This window comes from Lutjanus erythropterus, chromosome 6, assembly GCF_056507025.1.
Source record: "Lutjanus erythropterus isolate fLutEry1 chromosome 6, fLutEry1.hap2, whole genome shotgun sequence".
Taxonomy (NCBI): Eukaryota; Metazoa; Chordata; class Actinopteri; order Lutjaniformes; family Lutjanidae; genus Lutjanus; species Lutjanus erythropterus.
The window spans coordinates 10,300,622-10,325,586 of NC_139322.1; the positions used below are offsets into that span (position 1 = coordinate 10,300,622).

A 24,965-nucleotide genomic window follows, 5' to 3' on the forward strand; every position below is an offset into this window, starting at 1 on the left:
GTTTACACTATGAAAAAAAAGTTGATAAACCTTGTTGTTTTAAGGCAACTGTCTTCACTAGATTTGCAAAGTTCTGATTTTTTTTTTTTTAAGTTTTGCCAACCTATAATCTTTTGTTGAGATGATTTACTTTTCTGCTTTCGCTAAACTTGAGTCTTTGAGTTTTAGAAAACCCCAAAACTCCGTATATATATATGTATATATATACATATACATATATATATATATATATATATATATATATATATATATATATATATATATATATACATATATAAAAAGTCTTCATAGTGAGCTGTGAACCTGACTTGTCATTATATGGATGCTTGAAAATTAAATGGTCGCAACTGAAAATATTAAATTATTAACCATTAGTCGTTTTTGCCTAATTGAAAGTGAAGAAGATTTTCACTATTAATTGTCTTTTCAGTGGCTGATCAATCAGGAAGCTGTGAAAATATAATTTGTCAGTGATGGTGTCAGCAACATTAGCTAAGAAGTGACTGAATGCTAACATTACCTGCTATCTCACGGTAGGTAATTATTTATCAAATACGTTGTTTCAGCTTTAAAACTGGCGTAATGTCCATCCAGATTTTCACTATCCATTGTCTTTTCAGTTGCTGAAAAATCAGGAAGCGGTGAAATGATGATGTGTCAGCACTGATGTCAGTGACGTTAGCTAGGCAGTGACAGAATGCTAACATTAGCTGTTGTCTCACAGTGCTAACTGGTAACCAAATACATTGCGTCAGCTTGAAAAATGACCTGATGTCCCTCTAAATTTTCACGATCCATTGTCTGTTCAGTTGCTGATTAATCCAGAAGCAGTGAAATAATAATGATAATAAATGATAATAGATTTGTCTTAAAAAGGTCTTAAAACAAAAGTTTAGCTTGAAAACCCTGTGTTATGATGAATGGTATAAAAAGAAGTCAGAGACACATGGACTGCCGTAAGAAAGTGTTGTTTATTTGAATGATTATTTACAAGAAGAATATAGACTGTTAGACAGTCTATTGTGATATGAGGGTGAGTTAGGGGAAGGATCAGAAGGGGGTGACAAACTTCTTTTTAGCTCAAAGCAATGGTCCGGTTTAACCTGGAAACTATTTCTGAGCATCCAATAAGCCAGGGTGGACAGTGTGGGGAAGGGGACAGACAAAGTTTGGAGTTGGAGAGGTGGGGGTGGAGGTGGAGGAACAGAGGTCGAACAACAGATGGTGATGGATGGAGAGCAGGTTCACTTTCTGCCTCTGTGAGAGGTGAGCAGATGCCGTATTGGAACTGGTCTCACAGCAGCCCAGTCTGCAGGCTCGGGGTGGGGGGGCGAAGCGTGGTGTGCACTCAGCCCTGTTTTCCCCGGGGGCCGCCATGTTTACGACGACAGGACCCCAGCAGTGTCTCCAAAGCCATCTTCACAAATGCCTGGAAGTTATTGCTTCTCTCCCTTCGGCTGTCCTGCGAGGGGATGAAACACAGACAGATACCTTCACTGGGGACACAGCAATCACAGCATCTCATTTCCACACAGTGTGCCAGACATCCCAAACCACTGACGGCCTTTAGCAACCCTGCACAAAACTGTATATATATATATATATATTTTTTTTTTTTTTCATGCAGTCTGTGCACAGGTTTGATTAACTGGGCTAAAATAGGAAAATGTAGGTTAGTATAAATGTTTACCTCCTTGCTTCTTGTTATCATCTCCTTTCTGATCACCTTTCTTCGGCTGCTCTTTAGGACTCTGAGGTTGCTGTGAAATTAAAATAAATAAGAATTAAGTTAGGCAACAAAAATGTACAGATTGAGAAGAAAATTAGGATTTTGAACTAGCATAGTAATGACTTTCCTACCTTGGTAGCTGACTTCTTGTCCGACTTATTACCTGAAAATAGACATTTTTTTATTTGTCATTTAATTTTTATATGTTGTTGAATGCACATTTTTTGTCCAGGTAAATTAAACAAAAATATTTTGTATTTTTGTTCTTTACTCACCTTTTGTTCCTGGCATTTTGGCTGTGCTCCAGAGTCGGTGCTGATTTCTGAGAATGCAGTGCTTAATGTGGTGTTCAACTCGGTCATTTATGGCCCGTGCTTCTGAATGGCTCTGTCACTGGGGCCCCTTCGAGAAAGAGCACCATGAACAAGCAAAGAGCCCCGTCAGCTGAGCAGCATGCCCCACAGCTCTGCAGGTCTTTGCTGAGCCAGGCGAAACCTCAGAGCTGACCTTGTAATACTGCCATTGTGAAGCCACTGGAACTGTGTGTTCACCTATTGTCCAGGACAAGAAAGCGTTTTCATCATGTTACCGTGATAGTGAGTTTTTTTTTTTTTTTTTGAAATAGTCTAGTTGGTCAGAGATAACTTCTTTCATGTTTTATCAGAGGATTTGGATTTTGTCCTAAAATGAGAATATTTGTGTTATATGACTATGCTATACTGCCCTACAAAGGCAAAATGCTGTAACTACATATTTAGTCAAAATTATAAGACCAAAATCTGACTTCTTGACATTTATTTTGCCATTTAACCTATTTTATGCCATAATAACGCATAATTCTAAAGAAAACAACATGTTAAAAGTGCAGTTAAAACAAAGCAGCTAAAAATCAAACCAAACAGACAACAACACAGTTAGCTATAGCAGCATCCTGCTAAAGCTAGCTAGAGAGATAATCCAACTAGCCTTGGCTGACGCCCCGTCACCGATGAATAAATAAAAATTTTGGAGAACTAACATCTTGGTAAATTAGTTTGTTATCCCACATAAATAAGGCAGAAGTTAAATCTAGTCATGGATTAATAAAAAGTGTTAAACTAATCTTCCTAAAAAGCTAACTAGCCTAAAGTTAGCTTAGCTGAGTAGTAGTAACTTCAAGATCAGTTTTTGAGTCTGTGTATTTAGTTAAGATCAAAATATTGATCAAAAATATTGATGATTTGTTGACATTCATGTTGTCATATAACATTTTTTATACCATAAAATGTATAATTTGTAAAGTAAATATCATACATGAGCAATTAAAACGTCACAGGGCTAAAATCAAAAACAGCTACAGTTAGCTAAAGTAGTGGAGCCAAATCCTGTTGCAGCTAGCTAGAAATAGCAACAGCTGGCCTCGAGTAAAGCCTTGTAACTTTTAAACACACAAATATCTGTGAAGTAACACCTGGGTAATTTATAAGTAAAGCAGTTGCTCAGTCCAGTTACAATGAATCAGCCAAACTAGTCCTAATAAAAAGCTAACTTATTAAATGTTAGCTTTGCATAATAGCAACTGCCAGGTTTTTTGTGTGGTTGTAAATTTTGTGGGGTTTACTTTTAAATTACTTTGTTGTAAACTGATATACTGTATTATATTAATTTAAAATAAAAAAAAACAAAAAAAACAAAACAATTTTGTTCATTGACACTCTGTTTTCCTCTCGATCATATTCCCTTAAGTTTCACCAAAGATTTACATCATTTTTTAAAATAAAATAATATGTTCAAAAACATATAATAAAAAGGAATTGCATCAATATCCATCCCTTACAGTTCTCCCAGTCTGCTTAAACCCTTATTTTCTCCACCTCAGCTTTTCTGCAGTTACTGCTCTCTGTCTTTGAAGGGCAGAATAGCAGGGATCATTAAGTGAGGCTCAATTTTGCCATCCATTGCATTCTTCACTGACTTCCACGCAGCCTGGTAAAATATTGCTGATATTAATCAATTGATTATTTTGCACCTCGAGGACCCCTGTGGTCCCTGAAGGCACCACTTCAAATATGCAAATATTAGTAATACTATTGTTATTGTTCCTTTGTGTTTGTGTGTAGGAGTGAGGGCATGATGGTAAACAAAATAAATTCATGATGTTACAAAATGTTATAGTTATATATAAATAAAAATATAATTTGAAACCATTCTGTTTTATATCAAGTGTGTGCATGTGTCTGGTCGTGGTTTGCTGCTTATTCAAATCCATCCATCTGTGGTTGGCTCATGTAAATGATCTGAATCATCCAGACTCATGTAGCTCCACACCTAAAAGAGCCCTGACTAGATCGGAACCCCAGACCCGCGGAAGACCTCGCGAGAGTTAGAATTGTAATCCGAAACATGATATTTTCCTTGACTTATTCAAATGGTCTCTGACTGTATTCAAATTCCGAATATAAAAATAAAGTTGTCACCTGATAAAACGTAATTAGTTTAAAGAAAAATCAACTCGCTTACGTATCTCGCGAGAGTTTGGCATATTCAGGGTTCCCTTCTAAACACGAGTAAGTGGGCTGGTTCGACCGTGTCATGTGACTTGATAGCGAGAGCAGCGATGGAGAAAAGCTAAGGAAGGTGAGCCGTTTTCTAATGTATTTCTTTGTATACCTTTGATATATTATCACAATGCAATACCTTATACTGTGTATAAAATTGCTAACTGATAGACTGTCTGAGTATATTGAGGAGTGAATGTAAAACTGACTTTTATGTGAGAACATCGCAGATGATGTTGTGGCTAACATGCTAATTGCTAGCTAATGTTAGCTTTGCGACGTTAGCTGTCAGGAGGCTCTCCTGCTCTTGATGCTGCTTGATAACAGCAGACGAAAAAATGCCCAAACCATTCATTATTTAGCTATTGTAGTTGACTTAAACAATTGCGTTCGGGTGTCAAACTGACATAGTAAAACATTGTTCAATAACAAGGTCTTTTCCTAGTCTACAGTCTGTCTTTTCCCTGTGGTGCCATTACATCTGCATCATCACTTGATTCAGTGGATGAGAGGGTGGGGGTGATAATTCAGTCCTATGAATGTAACATTGATGTTAGCTAAGCCACATTCTCATTTAGTGCATAAATGTAAAATCTTAGTGAAAGTATCTAAAATGTGAGCTGTTTGTTGTGTATTTTGACAGGAGTCTGCCCTGGCAGTGGATTCCTCTCTACCCAGAGTGCTTGTGGAATGGCAGCAGTTTGGCAGCAGGTTTTGGCAGTGGACGCAAGGTGAGACTCAATCATGCAGCTGCCTTTAATAGTCCAAACTGATGAAGGAGCTATTCAGACGTGTAATTGCTTATGGATCAGTTGTGAGTTATTGTGTGTGCTGTGTCACTTCTCTCTCTCCCCAGGTACAATGCTTACCGCACGCCTACGTTCCCACAGTTCCGAACTCAGTACATCCGCCGACGCAGCCAGCTGCTCAGAGAGAACGCCAAGTGTGGCTTTGAGCCGGGGCTGCGCAGGCAGTACCTGAGGCTGCGCAGTCAGCTGCTGGCCCTGCGCTACGGGCCCCTGTCTGAGCAGAGCAGCTTCAGGGCCAGCAGTGTGCGCAGCTCCCGCACCACACTGGACCGCATGGAGGTCAGACCCAAAGAAACAGAAAGGGCAGGGAAAGTAGAAGAGAAGGAATAGGAGGGTGGGGGTGTTTGTACTAATTGGGAAAAGGAGAGATAAAAATATCTGAGAGTTGGAATGAAAATATAGGATACAGCATATGAGAGCCATCTGGTTGGCTAGACCTTGGTTTTCATCCATCAGCAGCATAGCCAAACAACACTTTGGTTGCCCATGCATATTAAGCTGAGCAGCTTGGTTGAAATGGCTGGCATTGCCCTTGTATATGAGCAAATCATTAACTTAAAAATGCATGGTCATTTTAGTAAGTTTTCAAGAATTATTAATAGTTAATCAATGATTACTTGTGGTCACGTATACTTGCACTTACTCCTATGAGGTTCTGTCTCCTCCACGGCTCCCCTCCCTCTCCTCTCCTCTTGGACAGGACTTCGAGGAGGACCCCCGCGCACAAGGGGCTCGTGGTCACCGCCGGTCCGTCAGCAGAGGTTCCTACCAGCTACAGGCTCAGATGAACAGAGCCGTCTATGATGAGAGGTACCCGCACAGAGATCCTCAGCTCACATCCAGCAACTTGTCTCATCGCCTCGGGCAATTGAATTCTCTTTGATTTAGTTAGCCTTTGAGCTGATGCCTTTTGTTGGATTTACTGGCTGTAATTCTGGTTTGGTTGCACTGAGTAATGATCAGATCTCTCATATTGAGTTGTCAGCTGTAGGTGGGGGTCATGAGGTGTGTTGTATTGATTATATGCTTACATGGCGGTTTTTATTTCTGGTCGCAGGCCTCCGGGCAGCTTGGTGCCCACCTCAGTGGCAGAGGCTAGTCGTGCAATGGCAGGAGACACAACTTTGAGTGAAAATTATGCTTTTGCTGGCATGCATCACATATTTGACCAACATGTGGACTCTGCTGGTGAGTGAATTGTTTCTCTTTTATATTAACTCATTTGTATACACTGAGCTTCAACATTTATTTCACTCTATCTTCCTGTCCTTGTCCTTTTAGTTCCACGGTTGCAGTTTGCCAATGATGACAAGCACCTCCTGGCTTGCTGCTCGCTGGACGGCACCCTGTCCATCATGACACTGTCCCCGTCTCCTCCCAGCGTTAAGGTGACCCTGAAAGGTCACGGAGGTCCCGTCACAGACTTTGCTTGGTCTCTGAGCAATGACATCATTGTGTCGACATCACTAGATGGGACTCTGCGTATCTGGAACACGGAGGATGGTCGGTGCATTCGAGAGGTCAGAGACCCAGAATCCAGCGAGTTGCTCTGCTGCACCTTCCAGCCCATGAATAACAACCTTACTGTGGTGAGTCCCATTTGAGACATGATAACTTTTTTGTATTCTCTATTACTCATTCCCGACTACCACAAAAACATGCACAACTCAGTTATGGGTAATTACACCGAAAAACACCTAAGAACTAAATGCAAGAGTAGAAAAAATGGGCAGATCCTCTTTGTGTTTTTAGTTTTTCTAATTTACTTATTGATCCCACATATCTTTTTGTGTCCTCACCATTAACATTTATAACTCAGGTGAAGTGGTACATTGTTATACTTCCTGCTTGTTTTCCTTCTCACCTGCAGTTTCATATGTTCTATTTTAGGGTACCAACAACAAAATCCTTGCTAATGTGTTTTTTTTTTTTGTCAGCTCAAACACAGTTAGCAATAGTTGTACTTCTGGACTAAATGTTTCAGTTCAGCACCAGCTGTGATACTTTGATGCTGATGTCACAGTGGATCAGAGTTAATTCAGAATCTCTTATTAAAAGTAGAATTCTAAATCTATTTTTAGTAATATTTAATAATCTCCTTCTCAGTCTTTAGACAAGTAGCATAGCTGCATGCATTACTGTTCAAACAAATTATCATCATGGATATCTGCTGCCAATCACAGCTGTTTATTTAGTATATGGGGCTGGTTTGATGCGATGACTTACAGCGCAGCACCACTGGTCCAGATTTTGAGCACCACACATTAGGCTCATGAAACTCGGATAAAACTGTCAAATAGGCCTGGGCGATATAGCTGAAAAATTCATCATGATAGTGAGGTTTCATATCAGTCGATAGCGATAATTATTGATCATGTAGGTTGTGACTGCTGACATGTTGTGTATTCTAAAGTGTGGAAGTGGCAAAGGTGACAAAAAAAGTCTGTTGTATTATCACTGGGTCATATAGACAAAATTAAATATCACAATATTTTTGCCAAAATATCTCAGTATTGATATTGCAACAATATTGTAGGGATGGCTATTTGTGTTTTCAAAAAATATTGAAACAATGAGATTTTTTGATCAGTAATGTGATATTACTCACTGGGTAATGACAAATAATAGCAAATAACAATAACAGTAGCTAATAACAAATAGAACAGGCTGGTAAGTTCAGAAAATTACATCACTTTACTGTAATGCAGCCTTTAAAACCAGGAAAAAACAACACTTACCATATCCAAAATCTATTATATCTAGTCTCATATCATGATATAATATAATATCTATATATTGCCCAGCCCTACTGTCAAACTAGGCAGTGCTGATGAAATATGGAGCATGATTCTGTTATTGCATTGGCTATTTCTCACGGCAGATGTTTCCAGAAACAGATTTTAACATCCTGTTTAGCTGTAATTTGAGAAGGTTTGTCACCAGACCACAATTTTTTCCGGCTTGAAAACTGTCCAAGCATCGCCCCAACTTCCTATGTGCCACTCAGCTTTATTTCACAAGTTTCGTTGTTCAGATTGGTTTTAGGTCTGTGCAGTTGCATCCAGATGCATTTTGTTCTGCGGCCGTTGATAACACCACTTGTAAATCAAAAATGAATGGCGATATTCTGACTAGTTTGCATTTGTGAGGCAAGACACTAGTTAAACTAAAAAAACAAAACAAAAAAACACTTAATATGTTTCTTGTCATGTATCTGTCATCACACAACCAGCTGATTTACTGCAACACCTCAACTGTTATTTTTACACTTGAACGTACAGTGCAATTTTCTTACATATGACGTTCAGAATTTTGGAAAAGGTTAAATTCTGCCCTGCTCTGGTCCTGGTATACCCAGAAACCAACCCCAAATTACCAAGGGTGTCTTTGGCAGCTTTTATTTCCCCTCCAACATGCAAAACATGCTGTAAAATTAATTAATCACCATGCATCTTATTTTACCCAAAACAAGTATATTATTCACAAAATGCAGGGCAGAGGCCAGGCTTCCTAATAATAGCTTTTCATCTCCTTCCCAATTACTTCATGCATATTTACACTGTGCAGACATTGATTAAAATTTTACAACTGAATGTCATCTTTTGTTTCCAAAACAAAAGTGGTAAATGTCTTGGATAATTTGGTTTTTGCTCTAATTTTTCACTGGCAAATATGTTTATTGATGAGTGTGAAATGAAAACAGTTGTGCACAGCAGTGTTCATTTACGCCTTGTTAAATGGAACATGAAGGAGATGGATGTTTTTATCTGATAGCAGCAACAGTAAGCAAGAACATTAGAGGAGAGAAAGGTTTCTACTGGGTTAACTGGTCTATCTATCAGAGCAGTAGGCCTAGTATTAGACCTCAAAGAAATGTTTAATATTTTTTCAGAGATCCATTTGTCTCGTTTCACCAGTCTAACTGCACCAGCAAAAATAACTACAACCAGTGCTTTTCCCAGTCAGTTTCTCAGTGCTGCTCTGTGGAAGTAATGAAGATCCTCACTCCCAGTTCTGTGTTGCAGGTGGGAAACAGCAAGCACCACCTGCAGGTGGTGAACATCTCCACTGGGAAGAAGGTGAAGGGGGGCTCCAGTAAGCTGACAGGCCGCGTGCTGTCTCTGTCCTTTGATGCTCCGGGGAGGATCCTTTGGGCTGGTGATGACAGAGGGAGCATCTTCTCCTTCCTCTTTGACATGGCCACAGGTAGAGTCACAACATTTCCACTTGGCGAAGAGCAAAGTGTGCCGTTACTGAACCACAAATGATGATTAGTTTTTGTATCATGCACTGAATGGTGTCTCTGTTTGAGAGGGAAAGCGGTTGATATGTCTCTGCCGGTCTCCGCTGTTTCTGCCTGCCCACCCCAACAGGGAAGCTGACCAAAGCCAAGCGTCTGGTGGTGAGTGAAGGCAGCTCCATCTGCAGCATATCTGCTCGGTCTTGGATAAGCCGAGAGGCCAGAGACCCCTCCCTGCTGGTGAACGCCTGTGTCAATAAGCTGCTGCTGTACAGGTCAGTCTGTGAGGGCAAGTCGCTGTTTATTAACAGGCAGTTTTGTGTCTGCTGTGCTGAGATATAATTTAAAGCCGCCTTCATTGGTTTAGCATGTATGTGAAGATGCATTTCGTTAATGAGAATCGGGACAAAAATCTGTTTCTGTTCTGTGTTCCATGTTTTTGGTAAACTAAATAGAGGAATGCATATTGGTTGACATAAAATTGCCAACCCGTTATACTAAACTGAAATATTATCTACAACTAATAAATGGAATTAACTATGTTACATATCTCACTTGATTCAGCGATGGAAGGAAAAAGTGTTTGAACATGTTTATGCTAATAAAAATGTTATATAATATTATACAGAAATGCATATTAACTTGAGTGAAAACTCACATTATGTGCTTGCCAGCACGGATTGCCAATATTATATTTTCATTCCCTTTTTGGGCTGGTTTTGATTTTTACTCTTCCATTATGCAGGAAAGGCCATTACAAAGCTATTAAACCTTGTAATGGACCAACCTCCAAATTATTCATTTTTTTTTAATGAAATGTAGTAGAAGTTGACAAAATGTTTATTTCTTTTATTTCACAGCATAGTTATAGTGAGTAGCCATTTTATTTATGAGTTGCTAAGCTAATTCCTATTTAGCTTTGATGTAGAAGTGCTACGGAGTCGACATGTTATGGCTGAGATGCACCTGATAGGAATATTATTTAATAAATTTGTCAAAAAATAGAAAGCTTACCAGTGCTTGAGCAGTATTCCCACCTTTTTAAAGTCAGGACACTTGCTGGTTTAAAAAAGGTGGGAGCTTCGGGTATAGCTAACCCTTTTTTATGCCTGGTTATATCATGTTTTTGTAAAAATGTGACAAAGATTATTATAGTAGCACATTTTTACACCTCTGTTATCAGTAGGTATTGTTAGTGTTAGATTTTTAAGACATTTCTAAATAGTTTGACATTGTGGATTCTTGCCTGTGACAAGACTGTTTTCTTGCACTTTTAGCAATAAAAAAAAAAGATTAAAGCAAACCAAAACATTTCATAAATTACACGTGCATAAATCCTTGAAAACTAAATTTTCACCAAAACATTGGAATTAACATGTTGTGTTAAAGTTTTTTATTTTGATTTGTCCTTTTTCTCAAGAATAGTTGATTTACATTGTGACACTGAATCTGATCAGTCGTGGCACCTTCATGTTGGCAGGGTGGTGGACAATGATGGCACACTACAGCTGAAGAGAAGCTTCCCGATTCAGCATGGATCCCAGCTCGTTCATAGCATCTTCTGCCCCCTCATGTCTTTCAGACAGGGGGCCTGTGTGGGTAAGACGTCTCTCTGTGTTCCCGCTGTGATGTTTGAATAGAAAGTTAGACTACAGTTCATTATATGCTGCAGGCTATCCGATGTGGACAAGACGATGCACAAAAAATAGCATATTCCTGCTTTTAGATAAAAAGAAAAGCTGAAATAGCAACCTTGCAGCAATTAAGTAACCTTTTAAAAGCCTGTATGTATTTTTAAATGATTTAAATTTGGTTCTGCACAGTGTTCATCTACCAAAGGGTTGTTGAATTTTCACAAATTGTAGGAGTGTGTAAGCAGTTATACAGCTTTTTGTGTACATGAGAGCAGTAATATGACACCGCTCAACCTCAGAGCTTCACCTTATTTGACTTTCCCCACCTTTTATTCTAACAATCAAATGTTAATTTTTTTCAACACTCATTGTTTAATTATCAGTTTGACAGTTGTGTCTCACTCATGAAAATACTCTTGAGAGTCTTCATTTAAGGGTGTGTCATCATTTCACTGTTACCAAAGCAGCTGATATTTTGCAACATGGTTGCTGACATTGCTTCAAAGTGGACGTGGCCTGACTTGAACTGACTGACTGACTGAAGTGTTTGTGGCAAGCCTGCCCTCATGTCTGCATCTCTGAAGTGTTGAGTGGCATCTACGATTGTTTTTTCCCCTCTAGAAATTTAAAGTGTATTGTGCATACAACTTATTTTAATACTGCCTCTCCGTGAGAGTATGAGGCACTCATCATCATCCCAGGTTGAATTGTTTTAATGAGCCGTCTGTCATTTATTTATTTAGATGTCATTGTAACTTCTCTGCACCATTTAAAGATCCAGTGTGTAAGATTTATGGGAATTTATTAGCAGACATTTTATACAATATTCATAAGTGTGCTGTCTTTGGTGTATAATCACCTGAAAATACCTTAGAACGACGTTTTGTCTACAGAGGGCGTGGGTCGTCTTCCATCAAGGCTGCCATGTTGTATTGCCATGTTTCTACAGAAGCCCAGAACCAACAAACCAAAAATTGTGCTTTTTGTGCACAGTCACCGTAGATTCTCCTACACTCTTGGAAGGGGAGACGCTCTAAGCTCTCCACTAGATGCCACTAAATCCTACACTCTGGACCTTTTGAAGTTTTTGTATGCAACGTCAACAAAAACGTTGTTATTAATGACACCAGTGGCCTTTGAGTGTCAAGGTTCTGTTGCTTGCGCTCACACTCCATAGGTGTGAGCAAGCAAAACAGTAACATACGCCAGTGAATGCTGAAATGCTGGAAAATAGATTACAGTCATATTTAGGATAATGTGACTATCTGTAATGTTCCTATATTTTATTTGTATTATTGGCTCCTTGATATTGAGTAGTTTGCAAATCGCCAGTGCTACAAAGCAACCAATGCCAGATCCATGCTGTGCAGGCAAACCACAGCCGTCCAGCCAATATTAGTTTAGGTCACAGTTAGCTAGTTGGCCACCCCTGCCTTGGATCACTCTTGGTTAACAGAAAGCAATTGTTAGTTATACACTTGCTCTTCACCATTACATCATTTAATCTCACCTAAAATTAGCATGGTTTGCCTTAATACATTAAAGTATTATCATGGATCACTTTAGCTAGTGGACTAATTTGGCAAGGTAGTCAACTAACATCCTCTCAAACAGAACTTTGCTAGTGATAACATTACCAAGAAAGCATGCTAAGGTTAGCCATCTAGCTGCAACCTAGCCATGCTGCATGGATCCAACCAGTCAACAAAGCAACCTGTAAACAATAAGCTAGCCAGTCTACCAGCCAGATCACCCCCAGATGGGGTCTGGATTCATTAATTGATGTTATCAACTAAAAAACATATTTTGCTATATTAGCTAGCGAGTAATTCATCTGTGTTAGTAAGACACCTGACATTCACTGACAGCCTAACCAGCCTAAATCCAAATATCACTACATATTTCGCATGTTTTGCAGGAATGTAAGCTTTGTCTTTGGACTTTGTGTTTCATGTTGTGTTGTGGGGGTGCAGATCATTTATTGACATTAGCGGAATCCATTTCTAAACTAATGTTAGCTAGTGTTGCACACTCTTGGTGCTGTATAGGGGAGCTGAAGAGAAGGTACTTGGGAGCGTGCATAAACATCACATCCTTTGAATTTTCCCAGAAAATTCATTCAGAGTTAAACAAAAATTAGTCTGCAGCAATACAAAGTGATTTTTACGTGTTTAAATTGCTTCATATTCTTACCTATTTAAATTTAACTTCTTGGTCCTCTGATTTTACCTCTGACACAGTGACTGGCAGCGAGGATGCCTGTGTCTACTTCTTCGATGTCGAGCGCAACACCAAGGCGATAGTGAACAAGTTGCAGGGTCATGGGGGACCAGTGCTGGACGTCAGCTTCAACTGTGACGAGAGTTTACTGGCATCTGCCGATTCCACCGGCATGGTCATCATCTGGAGGCGGGAGCAGAAGTGACTGATCCACCAATAAAAAAAAAAGCTTCCATCCACCGCATACAAAAGGCCTGCTGCTCTGTAACCGTCCAATAACAAGTCTGTAGATCCTCACTGGATTGTAACAGGCTGCATTAAACATTTAAATTAATGATACTCAAGTGCAATCAGATAGAACACCATGTTGTGTAGGTGGTAGGGATGTCGTAGAAATTCAAGAGGTGGGGGGATGGGTTGTGTGTGTGCGTACGTGCGTGTGTACTCCTACAGCTGAGAAATTGCTTTTCAAAGAAAGAAAGAAAGAGAGAGCACTACTCCCATGCATGTGTCATGGCTTACCTCTGACTCGTATGGATACAACTGAATTTATGTGCAGAGGATCCGACGTAATCTTCCAGAGAAACCACATCCAACACTTTGTATCACACTGACAGTCCCTCTGGCATAGATCTAGTTCACTATTTATGTAACTGTTATTCAAGCAGTGTAATCAAGTGTAGTAAAACTGCCTTATTTGCTGTCAGTTCTGCAATTGCCTGTTTGCATTTGAGACCCTGTGCATGACATTGAACTCCGTATCAGTCGGTAGGGATATCGAGCTGATCATCACAAAAGACAAACAAGTGTGTTTTTAAGTATGTGTTTGTACTTCTATCTGTGTGTGTGTGTGTGTGTGTGTGTGTGTGTGTGCGTGCGTGCGTGTGTCAAGTTCATGCTGGTTGCAGATTCATATAATTTATTTAACACACATGCAGAATAAACTACTGTAACTGTCGACAGTCTTTGTGTCTTTTTTTTCCCCACAAAATGTATGTGAAACAACAGGAAAAACGGAAATAGTAATAACAGAGGAGCTCAATGTAAGGTGGTCAAATCTACAGTGTAGGAGTGCATTAGTCATTGTGTGGGTCTTCGAGATCTACACAGGATTCCCCCCTACATCAGTGACTAAAATATGTGTTAAAATGTGCTGTTGCATTTGGAGTAGGGTGATATATCTACAATATTGTGTTATGATGTAAGGTGTTTTTTTTTTAATTGTGAAAGAGCTTATATGTTGTTTTTTTAAACATCTTTCAAACTAAATATATTTTCAATAATACTTTGTAGCTGAGGAAAGAGCACAAACTCTGTTGTCTGTTTGGCCGCCGATCATAACACATTGATAATGGCCATGCTAGCGGCGGGACTTCATGTGGCCAGACAGTTGGACTACTAGTAAAGATTAATTTATGAGCAAAAATCTGCACAACTAATGACATTCAAAACATCCACAGCTGTACTTTTTATAGACCCTTTTACAGCTGACATCATCGAAAAGCTGCACATGTTTTTTTGGCAACAAAAGAAGCGGTCACCCCCAGTCATCAGATGAGTTATCAAGATGCAAATGATGAATTAAACATATTATCAGCACCAGAATCACCAAAATGTCTGGTTGTTGCGTATATGGTACGTCAGAATCAATTCTCTACTGTTCGCCTGAAGTTGTACAGAATTCCGAAAGGATGACGACAGTTTGAGAGCAATCAGTATTGTCAAACAATGGCGGCTCCTGAAGATGTTAGCGTAAATACTGTGATCGTGCTTCTTCATTTAAAGAAGAGCAAAGAACGGCACTGACGGCTTTTCTTGATGGAAAACGTGTTTTTGAGAGCCCACGTTAGATGTGATAGACAGATGGTTCATCCAATCATCTGCAAAGTACCTGCCCTTTTCCAAACTGTTTCTAAAGACAACTTCCCTGATGATTCTGTGTAACAAACCATCTGGCATGTCAGGTTAGTTATTTCGTAGGGCTGGACATCATATCAATATTTTATAAATACCATGATATGAGACTAGATATCATCTTAGATTTTGGATATCATTATAAAAATGTGGTCTTTTGTAGTTTTAAAGGCTGCAGCGAAATGTAATTTCTTACATTTACCAGACTGTTAAATTGGTTTTGCAAAGCATTAATCTATCAAAGGGTTGTGGAATTTTCAAAAATCATATGTAATCAGTTCCCCAGCATGAATATCTGACACAGCTCTACCTCAGAGCTTCACCTTATTTGACTTTCTGCACCTTTAATTATTTTCAAACAATCAACTTTTAAGTTTATTCAGGGCTCGCTGTGTTTAAATTAATTCTCTCCAATTAACAAGTTTCTCACTCAGTATCTTAATCATAAAAAAAAAATACCCCCCCCCCCCCCCGAGTATCTTCAGTTGAAGATGTGCTGTCATTTCATTGTTACAAAAACTGATGTTTGAACTAATGGCATGCTGTACTTTATGTATATATAAACTGTTTATGTATAAACCAAATATTAGTATGCTAACATGCTAAATTAAGATGACAAACATTAGTATGTTAGCATTGACACTGTGGCCATGTTAGCATGCAGACATTAGCATTTAGCCCAAAACACTGTAGTCTTGTTCAGTGATTTTATTGTGTGTTAGCTATCTCTAAATCACAACAATCAACCCCTACATGACTTCACATTACTGCTGTTCCTGGTTTTGAGGATAGCAAGTCAAGTAATTTGCTGTTAAATCAATTAAAAAATGCTCAGTTATACAGCTTGTTCTGGAGATGAGAGCAGTAATATCTGACTTGACCTCAGAGCTTCACCTAATTTGACTTTCCTCACTTTTAATCATTTTCTAAAATGTTAATTTTATTCCAGGCTTGTCAGTGTTTAAATTATAAGGGCTGTGTTTCAAATTAACAGGAATCTCAGTCATGAAAGTACCCCAGAGAGTCTTTGGATAAATGTGTTGTCATTTCACTTTTGGAAAACCAACTGTTTTGTAGTTTTTGTAGTTGTTGTTGTTGTTGTAGCTGTTGTTTTTGCAATATGGTCGCTGACATTTTGACCAAAGACTACAGTAGGCCTACCTCTAAACTAATAACAATCACATCAATCAGCTGAACTTTGTTTGGTGCTAATTGGTAAATATTAGCATGTTATCATAGTAAACTAAGATGGTAAACATCATGTTACCATTCACATGTGAGCATGTAACATGCTGCCATTAGCATTTAGTCCAACTGCTGTAGTCTTGTTCAATGATTTATTGTGTCTAATCTCTTTAATGTACTGGCAATCAGTCTCAAAATGTTTTTGTCTTTGAGGTTAATACTTGATTTTTTGGGCTGGGCAATATATTGATTACATCAGTATTGTATGAGACTAGATACCTTAAATTTTGGATTTTGTTGTGACATGGCATAACGCTTTGCATTACAATAAGGTAATTTCTGAATTGGACTGTTAAATTGGTTCTGTAAAGCATTCATCTAAAGGGTTTCCAGAGTTGAGGAGTAATATTTGACTCCATCTAACCTTAGAGCTTCACCTTACTTGACTTTCCTCACCTTGAATTACTTCCTAAGAATGAAGCGCTAATTTTATGCTCAGTTTTGTCAGTGTTTAAATAACAAGGTCTGGTGTCTCCAATTAATATGAATCTCACTCATGACAACACCCTTCAGTTAAAGATGTGTTGTCATTTCACTTTTGCAAAAGTAACATATATTTTTGTAAATATGGCTGCTGACATTATATAACCATAGTTTACATTTACATTAACCTCAGCTGTGCTTTGTTTGGTGCTAATTAGCAAATATTAGCATGCTAACATGCTAAACTAAGATGGTGAACATCAGCATGTTAGCATTTTTTGTTGTGTTGTCTTGTTCAACAATTTACTGTCTGTAAGCACCAGCAATCAAACCTTAATACGTGTTAATATTATCAATATTTATATTTTCAGTCAAATATATCATGATACTTGATTTTATAGGGTTGGGTTATTTATCAATATTATATCAATATTATGATATGAGAATTGATTTGGTCTTGGTGTTGTATTTTTTAATTTTAAAAGCTGCATTACAGTTAAGTGCTGCAATTTTCTGAAATGGTTTTGTAAAGCATTCATCTATAAATGGTTGTGGAATTTTCTAAAGTGGTATAATATATAATAAGTTACAGCATGTTGTGGAAATGAGAGCAGAAATATTTGACTCAGCTCAACCTCAGAGCTTCACCTTATTTGACTTCTCTCACTTTCAATTATTTCCTAAGCTGTTAATTTTTTTTTTTCAAGGTTTGTCACTGTTAAAATTATAAAGTTTGTGTCTCCAATTAACAGACGAATCTCACACATGATTGAAAACACCCCTGAGGATCTTTGGATAAATGTGTTCTCATTTCACTGTTACAAAGACAATATGACTGCAAAATATCTGTCGATGATTATGACCAAATGCTGTACCTATAACATAATGACATTTATTTATTTATTTAGCCTCAGCTGAACTTTGTTTGGTGCTAATTAGCAAATATTAGCATGCTAGCACACTAAACTAAGATAGTGAACATGAATTCATTAGCACTGCAAGCATGTTAGCTTGCTGACATTAGCATTTAGCCCATGATGCTTTGTGGTCTTGTTCAGTGATTCAGTGAAGTAACAATCAAACCCCAAAATGTCCTCACATTGTCAATATTAAGGTTTCTATTAAATATATAATATTACTCAACCAATACTGTGATGTGACACTAGACAGCATTCTATATTTTGTGATGAGTGTTGTCTTTTCCTGTTTTAAGGGCTGCATTACAGTAAAGTGATTTTCTGAACTTACTAGACTTACACTGGTTTTGTAAAGCTTTCATCTAACAAAGGATTGTATAAATTTCAAAATTCATAGGCTGTATAATCAGTTTTACAGCATATTGTGGAGCTCTGAGCTCAAATAAGGTGAAGCTCTGAGCTCAGCCTCAGAGCTTCACCTTATCTGACTTTCCTCGCCTTAAATGATTTCCTAACAATCAACACACGGTTCATTTTATTCTTGACTTGTCAGTGTTTAAATTATGAGCTTTGTTTCTCCAGTTAACAGTTACCTCACTCATGAAAATACCCTCGAGAATCTTCAGTTAAAGATGTTTTCTTATTTCACTGTTACAAAAGGAACTGATAGGCCAATTTTTTCTACATGGTTGCTGATAAGACCTATATACTGTAACTGCACACATCCTCATTTATATTTCAACTAACAGATATTAGCATGCTATCATGCTAAACTATGGTAAACATCAGCATGTTAGCATTGTTAGCCCATTTAGCCCTGTGTCGTCTCTTATTCAGGGATGTAGTGTGTTTGAGTATTTATAAAGCACAACAGTCAAACCCAAAAATGATCTCAAATGATCAGTATTGAAATGTTCAGTTAAATAGTCTGTATGGAGAGCATTTCAAACCTGGACCCTTAAGTGTACAGCTTGTTCATGCACGCTCACATGTTTGCACAACAGGCATTTTCATCAGGATGAATGACAATTATTTCAGCGCTTAACACACCTACTCTCCTTTAGATGACGAGCCGTATGGAGGCATTTTAATTTCACTTACATTGTTTAGGAGATTCTGCAGCGCTGTTTTCTTGTGAAACTCCAGCAGTGTTTTGTGGACTGAAAAACTAAACCCGAACATGAGGGTGAATAGATAATGACTGAAATTTCATTTTTGGGTGAACTATCCCTTTAAAATAATTTAACGTCAGTGCGTGACACCTCAGTCTAAGTGTGGATATGAGTTGAGAGCAGTTCACCCCAGGCGTTATGTTTTTTCTGTTCTGGTATTGTTTCATTAGAAGGTTTTTTAGAGGCCAAAGAGGTGAAAGTATCCAGTATTACATAAGAAAAACAGCATAACCTGAAAAAATGTACAATTCTGTTTAGCTGATGTGTCTGGTAACCCCCAAAATATTTATTGGTACCCCTTGTTGGGTCCTGACCCTCAGTTTGGGAACCACACATTCAAGCCCGCGTACATCTGTGTCTGTAAAAGCTATGAAGATTATACATTCTTGTTGCATTGTCAAACTGATGTACGATGTTAATGTGTGACTCTCATTGTCATCTCCACACTACTTGCACTTTCTCAGTGAAAGAAACAAACTAAAAAATTGTGGAAACAGGTCGGGAAAAAGTCACTGTGAAGCACAGTGTGCATGGAAATCTGTGCTTCAAAGTTTCAAACACATTATGTATGATTTATGCACAAATACAGCGCTCTCAGACTTGATTTTCCTTCTCAAGGTTGGTGAGGGTATTGTGACGTATAAATGTGGCTGTGTGGGAGTGAAAGCACAATGAATGGCTGCTGTCTGGGAAGGTCAGGACGGGGCTTTGTTTGAAACAGGCAGGATGGATGCAGATTAAAAAAAAAACAAAAAAAAATCAGGAACTCTTATCCAAGAGGAAAGTTCTCCTGCGTGAACCCGAGTGCTCAGGACAGTGCAACAAGGCCTCTGCACAACTGTGCATCTTCAGAACATACAGTGGGCGAGGATAAGTTTTCACAAATGAGTAAGACAGCCTTTGTTGTGGTGTATCTTGGAGAGAAGTGGGAAGAAAACTAAAAATAAGAACTTTAGATGAAGCTTCAACATCACTTCTGGTGAGACAGAGAAGCACAGTCGGATACAACCTGTTAAACCTGCACTATTTAGAGGATGTTCACACAGCTGATGCTGCTCACTATGGAAACATCTTTTCCATCGGTCTGAGTGCAGAAATAAAGACAATGGAAATTATCTCTCATTCAAATTCAAAACATAGAGGAATTGTTTATCGAGAGAATACATGATCGTACAATAGCTGGATTTCAATCGGGCCCTAATTAAGAATTGAAAATATTATTCTCTCCTCATCCTTTCCATTTTATTTCATAACGTCAGAAGCATAATTATGTAGTATGGCTGGTTGCATAAGGTCTGCTGCGGATGTAGAGACTGTATGATTTATTTTACCACCAGACCTGAGAGAGATTCAGTACACGAAGTGTTTTTTTTGTTTTTTTTTATGTGATTTATGCTACTTATGTTGCAGAGGAGTTAACCTTGGTCGACAATATTCAAAATGCTTTCTATTATCAGATCAGCAGTAGTATTTTTTACTTGAGAAATTAACTGCGACTAATACAGGTATCTCACCACAAGCATACAGTGGGCTTTAAATGTATAATCTGCAACATTTTGCTAAAGAAAACACATTTTTCAAAGAAAGGCCAGAAAGGCTTTTAACCAGGAATGAGAAACACGATCACGTCACAGGCTCCCAGTATGTTTTAGAATAGATTTTAAGATTTTACCAGCGGTGGAAAGAGCACTGAAAATCTGTGCTCAAGTCCAAGTACTGTTACATTGCTAGAGTAATACTCAATTAAAAGTAAAAGTACTAGTAGAAAAATACTCAAGTTGAAGTACAAAGTATTCATTGCAAAAATTAAAAGAGTATTAGTTACTTTTAACTGCTGATGTCACAGCCACCTCTCCAAACTAGGGCTGCAAATTTTGTGCGTTTTCCTTAACAAAAATGCTAACAACATCAAATGAGGTGCAAATTACCACCATGTCTATTGATTAAATATCCATGAATACGTTTTTAACTGATTAAATTCTTAACGAGAATGAAATGATTAATGATTGACATCCTCACTCCAGATGTGTGCTGCTGCAGCGCTTTGTTTTGTTTTTCATCCACATGTCCTGGTTTTCATTGGTCATTGTGATCAGATCACCTGATTGGCTACTAAAATGCAGATTAAAGGTCTGGATATTAATTCAAATTGTACTCAGTACTCAATTATGATTTTAAAAGTAACTAAGTACAAGCAAAAGTACAATCTACTCATAAAAATACCCCACAAACTACTTAATTGCTTCCACCCTTGGATTTTACTGATGATTTTTCAGGCTCTTAATGGCCTCGCTCCCTCTTATATCCCTGACTTATTAGTACCATACACACCAGGATGTACACTGAGATCCTCGGGTGGGGTTCTTTTGTCTGTTCCACAGACCCCACTGAAAACTAAAAGGGACAGGATGTCCTGAGGCTCTCAAACAATCTGCCAGAGGAAATCAGTGATCTCTTTTAAATCCCTTCTTAAAACACACGTTTGTCGAAGAGTCTTGTCTGATTTTACCTGAGTTTTAACTGTTTTTATTTCTTAAGATGTTTTTATTTCCCTATTCTTGCCATTTTACACTGAATTATTTTATCTGTTTACCTGTTTTTATCTGACTTTCAAACCTGTCTGTTTTATTTAGCATTTTATAGCAACGTGCTATTTTATTTTGCTGCCTTTGTGAAGCATTTTGTAATGTGAATTTTGAAAAGGGCTCTATAAACATATTATTATAAGACCATTATTATTATAGAAGTGCGTGGTGGTGGCTGTATCTGCAGACTCCCCAGCATCTGCCTGTATTTCCTTATTTTTCATCATTGTTTTGCTGCGCTCGGGACGTTTCACCAGCCCATCATCCTGATGTGTTTAGGAACAGCTCGGACAAATCCACTCACTCTACCTTCAAAGACTAAATTTTGTTTTTCTGGTCTATTGAGCAATTGGATGCCGCCTTAAACCCATTTCTCGGTCTACACAAAAGATTCCACAGCTGCCACATAAAAAGCCTGGTACAGAGGATTTACATTATTTTACAGTCACCATTTTTGGATTTTATGTTGTATTAAATGTTCTCTTCCTCCATATGTCATATGATGCGATTTAAAAAAAAACAGTCCATCAAATTTAAAGGTTCTGCTTTGGTGGATCTAAATGTTCTAAGTCTCAATGTTAATGAACATCATCCTTGGATTTGTTTATGACTGAGCGCATGTCCTTCAGTATGTTTATGTTTATGCCTGAGTCATCTCATTCTTTTGTCTGATTTTATAACACATTTCAAGGACCTTGTCATATATTAGTTTTTGCTGTGAGAGGTGAGTGGAACTAGTCGACTTTTTCAGGGAGAAATAAATTTTTTCTCTTGCAAATGAAAAGTTGATTTCATGAAAAGTGTAAAAATGCAGCCTTGCTCCTGTCAGGAGGTTTGATGCTGTAGCCTCACTTTACCTGTAGCTTATGGTGGCTAATGTTAGCAAACTTTGGATAAGTATCGTTGTATGACATTGTATGAAAGTGCCTTGTCACTGGGGCGCTTTTGATAATAATAAAATTATCACTTTCTTGCAATATTACAGTGCTGACACCATGTTACTGACACAAATAACCAGGTCAGAAGTGGTATCTCAGACAAAACAACTGGCTCCCAAGTAAAACTGGGCTAGAACCAACACTGCCTAGTTATACCCTTGACTTTGTGACTTTTCTCTATTTGTGCCACTGTGTTAGCATCTATAATTATCCTGCAATTTTCTTTCATAGCCATACTGGCCGCCGCTTAATTGCTGTTGTTACTGCTTTGGATTTTTTTGCGTGTGTCATAAAATAGACCCATTTAAAAAATATAATGTTTTTAGGATAAGCAAGAGATGATGGAGTTGAACCGTGTGATGAAGGCTGCAAAAAAGGGATTCAACATGACCTCCAGAGAGACAAATTAAAACACTGCTATTGGTTTCCTTTGGGAGCTGAATTTAGCAAGTATTGCACCATAGTTGAGGATATATTATGTGTGAGTAAAGAGCCAAAAATGGATGTTACTTAGAGGCAACACCGTACCTTAGAGGGTTAAGAACGGCCATGCTTTTTTAATGCAGTTATCTTGAGAAAACAAGCTTTGCTATATTAAGATTAGGGATGCCATGACAACTCATACTGAGGTACCAAGTTAATGCCAGTTTTTTTTCTGTTAACAATACTGCAGGCACCTGGAGGAGGAAAAGTGCTGGTAGGTGTTGTTGTCAACAACACGTTCGGATGGAAACAAGTGCAGCTGAAGCAACAGCTCCACCTCAATTCATCAAAACGAAAAGCAGTGTCCGGAAGCACTGTGCACTCGAGGCAGATCTTCAGGGATTAATAATGAATTTGCAAAAACCGGTCTGCAAATGGTGCCATCAAACTTTTTTAGATGAAAGGAGGAAACACTTACAACTTAGCGAAGCACCTAAAAGACCAACACCAAAATGATAAGCGAGTTTCAATTCATTTAGCGAATAATAATGTTATACATTACCATTATTTTTGTTTGAGACAGCTGCCATTGCTGTGGAGCCAACCGTGCTCCACAACGTTTGCAACGGCTAAATGCTCAAAGCTACCATGTTTAGCTAATGTAACCATAGCTGGTAGTTCAACTTATATTCAAAGTTCAGCAGCAAAAATCATTTTTGCACTCCATTACTCTCCAGAAATGGGCAACATGCTCCCCTGATAGTGACTTGGGTCAGACTTAGTAAATATGCCCCTCCATCTTTTCTCCTACAAGCTCAAAAGAGTTTTAAATTTCAGATGCCACTTGTGGAAATTCATTTGTATTGGCATCAACTACTACATTTCTGGTATTGTGACATCCCTGAGCAAGATAACGAAATGATCAACCCGTTTTCACGAGCAAACAAAAGTTAGATTCCTCTTGTGAAAGTTGGATTCCTCCTGTGATGTAGGAGATCAGTAGTGCCAGGTCAGCATGCACAGCACAGCAGGCATCTTGACAACTGTAGCAAATGATTTAAGCTGAAAATGTCAAATCAAACATTGCCCATTATTGATCAACACATCGGACTTCAGCCAAGGTCTAACATGGGCAGAAATAGCATTTTGTCTTTCTGTTAGAGACAACATCCAGATCAGTCCTCGTCATTTCTGTGACCAGTGTAGGATTAGCATCATGTCCCTGTGCAGCTCAACACAAACAGAAACTGACCTGATCACCCACAGAGGTATGTTCTTTGGTATTTACGGTGGAACCTATAGACTCACTTTAATAACAATACAAACACCCAGCACAATTATAGTATAATAAATGTATAATTTTACAAATATATTATGGTATAACACACTTTCCTTACATTTCTTTCCTGTTTGTGATCCATTTCCATCTAAAATTCCATCCAAAACTATGCTTATGCAAACACAACCATACATTTACGGTGTCTATGATTTAACTTTTACCAATTTAAACACATTGCTAGTTTAACAGCTCTGAAAATGTTCAGTGACCTGATGGCTCAGTTGGTAGAGCACGTGCCCCATGTACTGAGGCTGAGAGTCCTCTCCAGTTCAGGCAATGGATAAGATTGTCCCACTGTTCAGGTTTAAATCCTTCTCAGTTAGTCATGACATTGATCTCGAAGGCTGAAATCAGATGTGATCAAATGAACCAGACACTCATTTATGAGTTCTCCATGATGATGATAATATATTATCTTGTTATCTAAAGAAACTTGCCCTTTCTTATCTAAGTATAATGAAATAATTTACTTGTGATCTCAAGATTACGGTATTAAAAAATAATCACAAGCATGGCTCTTCTCTGCTTCCATACTTAAGAAACTTACTTATTAAATCCAGCCACATTTTTGTTCTCACACAATTATTCCAATCAGGTCTTGTATGACAATTCTTATTCGCAGATACCTGTCAAGGTTTTTGTGTATTTATTAGAGGTGGGGGTGAGTCACGCATGCAAGTCACAGGCCTCAAGTCTTAACCTTGAAGTCTCAAACACGTTCCAAAGTACTGTGGTGAGAATCAAGCAAGTCAGCAAGTCATTGCTCAGGTCAAGCAAGTCACAAGTCAAGTTATATGGAATTATAATGATCCGGTATCCACATTTGAATCAGTTAAATGA

The 24,965-nt window shown here is 38.2% G+C and overlaps 2 protein-coding genes across 3 annotated transcripts; one reads left to right on the forward strand and one right to left on the reverse strand.

Moving 5' to 3' along the window:
* Nucleotides 1–952: 952 nt before the first annotated feature.
* On the reverse strand, nt 953–2,129 carry LOC146324890 (uncharacterized). The gene is made up of 4 exons (XM_084719964.1): nt 2,005–2,129; nt 1,861–1,892; nt 1,691–1,760; nt 953–1,462 (listed from the first exon to the last, which is right to left on the reverse strand). The coding sequence occupies exons 1-4, from the start codon at nt 2,089–2,091 to the stop codon at nt 1,349–1,351; spliced, it is 303 nt and encodes a 100-aa protein (XP_084576090.1). The 5' UTR covers nt 2,092–2,129; the 3' UTR covers nt 953–1,348.
* Nucleotides 2,130–4,277: 2,148 nt separating this feature from the next.
* wdr13 (WD repeat domain 13) lies at nt 4,278–14,127 on the forward strand. Of its 2 annotated transcripts, XM_084720511.1 has the most exons (10): nt 4,278–4,345; nt 4,910–4,997; nt 5,123–5,354; nt 5,776–5,885; nt 6,133–6,263; nt 6,357–6,664; nt 9,101–9,281; nt 9,449–9,590; nt 10,796–10,914; nt 13,190–14,127. In XM_084720511.1, exons 2-10 carry the CDS (start codon nt 4,957–4,959, stop codon nt 13,372–13,374), a joined length of 1,449 nt encoding a protein of 482 aa, XP_084576637.1. In that variant the 5' UTR covers nt 4,278–4,345; nt 4,910–4,956; the 3' UTR covers nt 13,375–14,127. The 2 variants fall into 2 exon arrangements, with proteins under 2 accessions (XP_084576637.1, XP_084576638.1); XM_084720512.1 differs by lacking the exons at nt 4,278–4,345; nt 5,123–5,354 and adding an exon at nt 4,757–4,779.
* The last annotated feature ends 10,838 nt before the right edge of the window (nt 14,128–24,965 follow it).

Bases quoted from the DNA above. Each gene is read 5' to 3' on its own strand.
- LOC146324890 (XM_084719964.1), bottom strand. From the start codon at position 2,091: ATGACCGAGTTGAACACCACATTAAGCACTGCATTCTCAGAAATCAGC. The intron at 1,893-2,004 runs GTGAGTAAAGAA...GTCTATTTTCAG, and splicing joins CAAAATGCCAGGAACAAAAG to GTAATAAGTCGGACAAGAAG. The intron at 1,463-1,690 runs GTAAACATTTAT...ATCCCCTCGCAG, and splicing joins TGATAACAAGAAGCAAGGAG to GACAGCCGAAGGGAGAGAAG.
- wdr13 (XM_084720511.1), top strand. From the start codon at position 4,957: ATGGCAGCAGTTTGGCAGCAGGTTTTGGCAGTGGACGCAAG. The intron at 4,998-5,122 runs GTGAGACTCAAT...CTCTCTCCCCAG, and splicing joins GTTTTGGCAGTGGACGCAAG to GTACAATGCTTACCGCACGC. The intron at 9,591-10,795 runs GTCAGTCTGTGA...TCATGTTGGCAG, and splicing joins AATAAGCTGCTGCTGTACAG to GGTGGTGGACAATGATGGCA.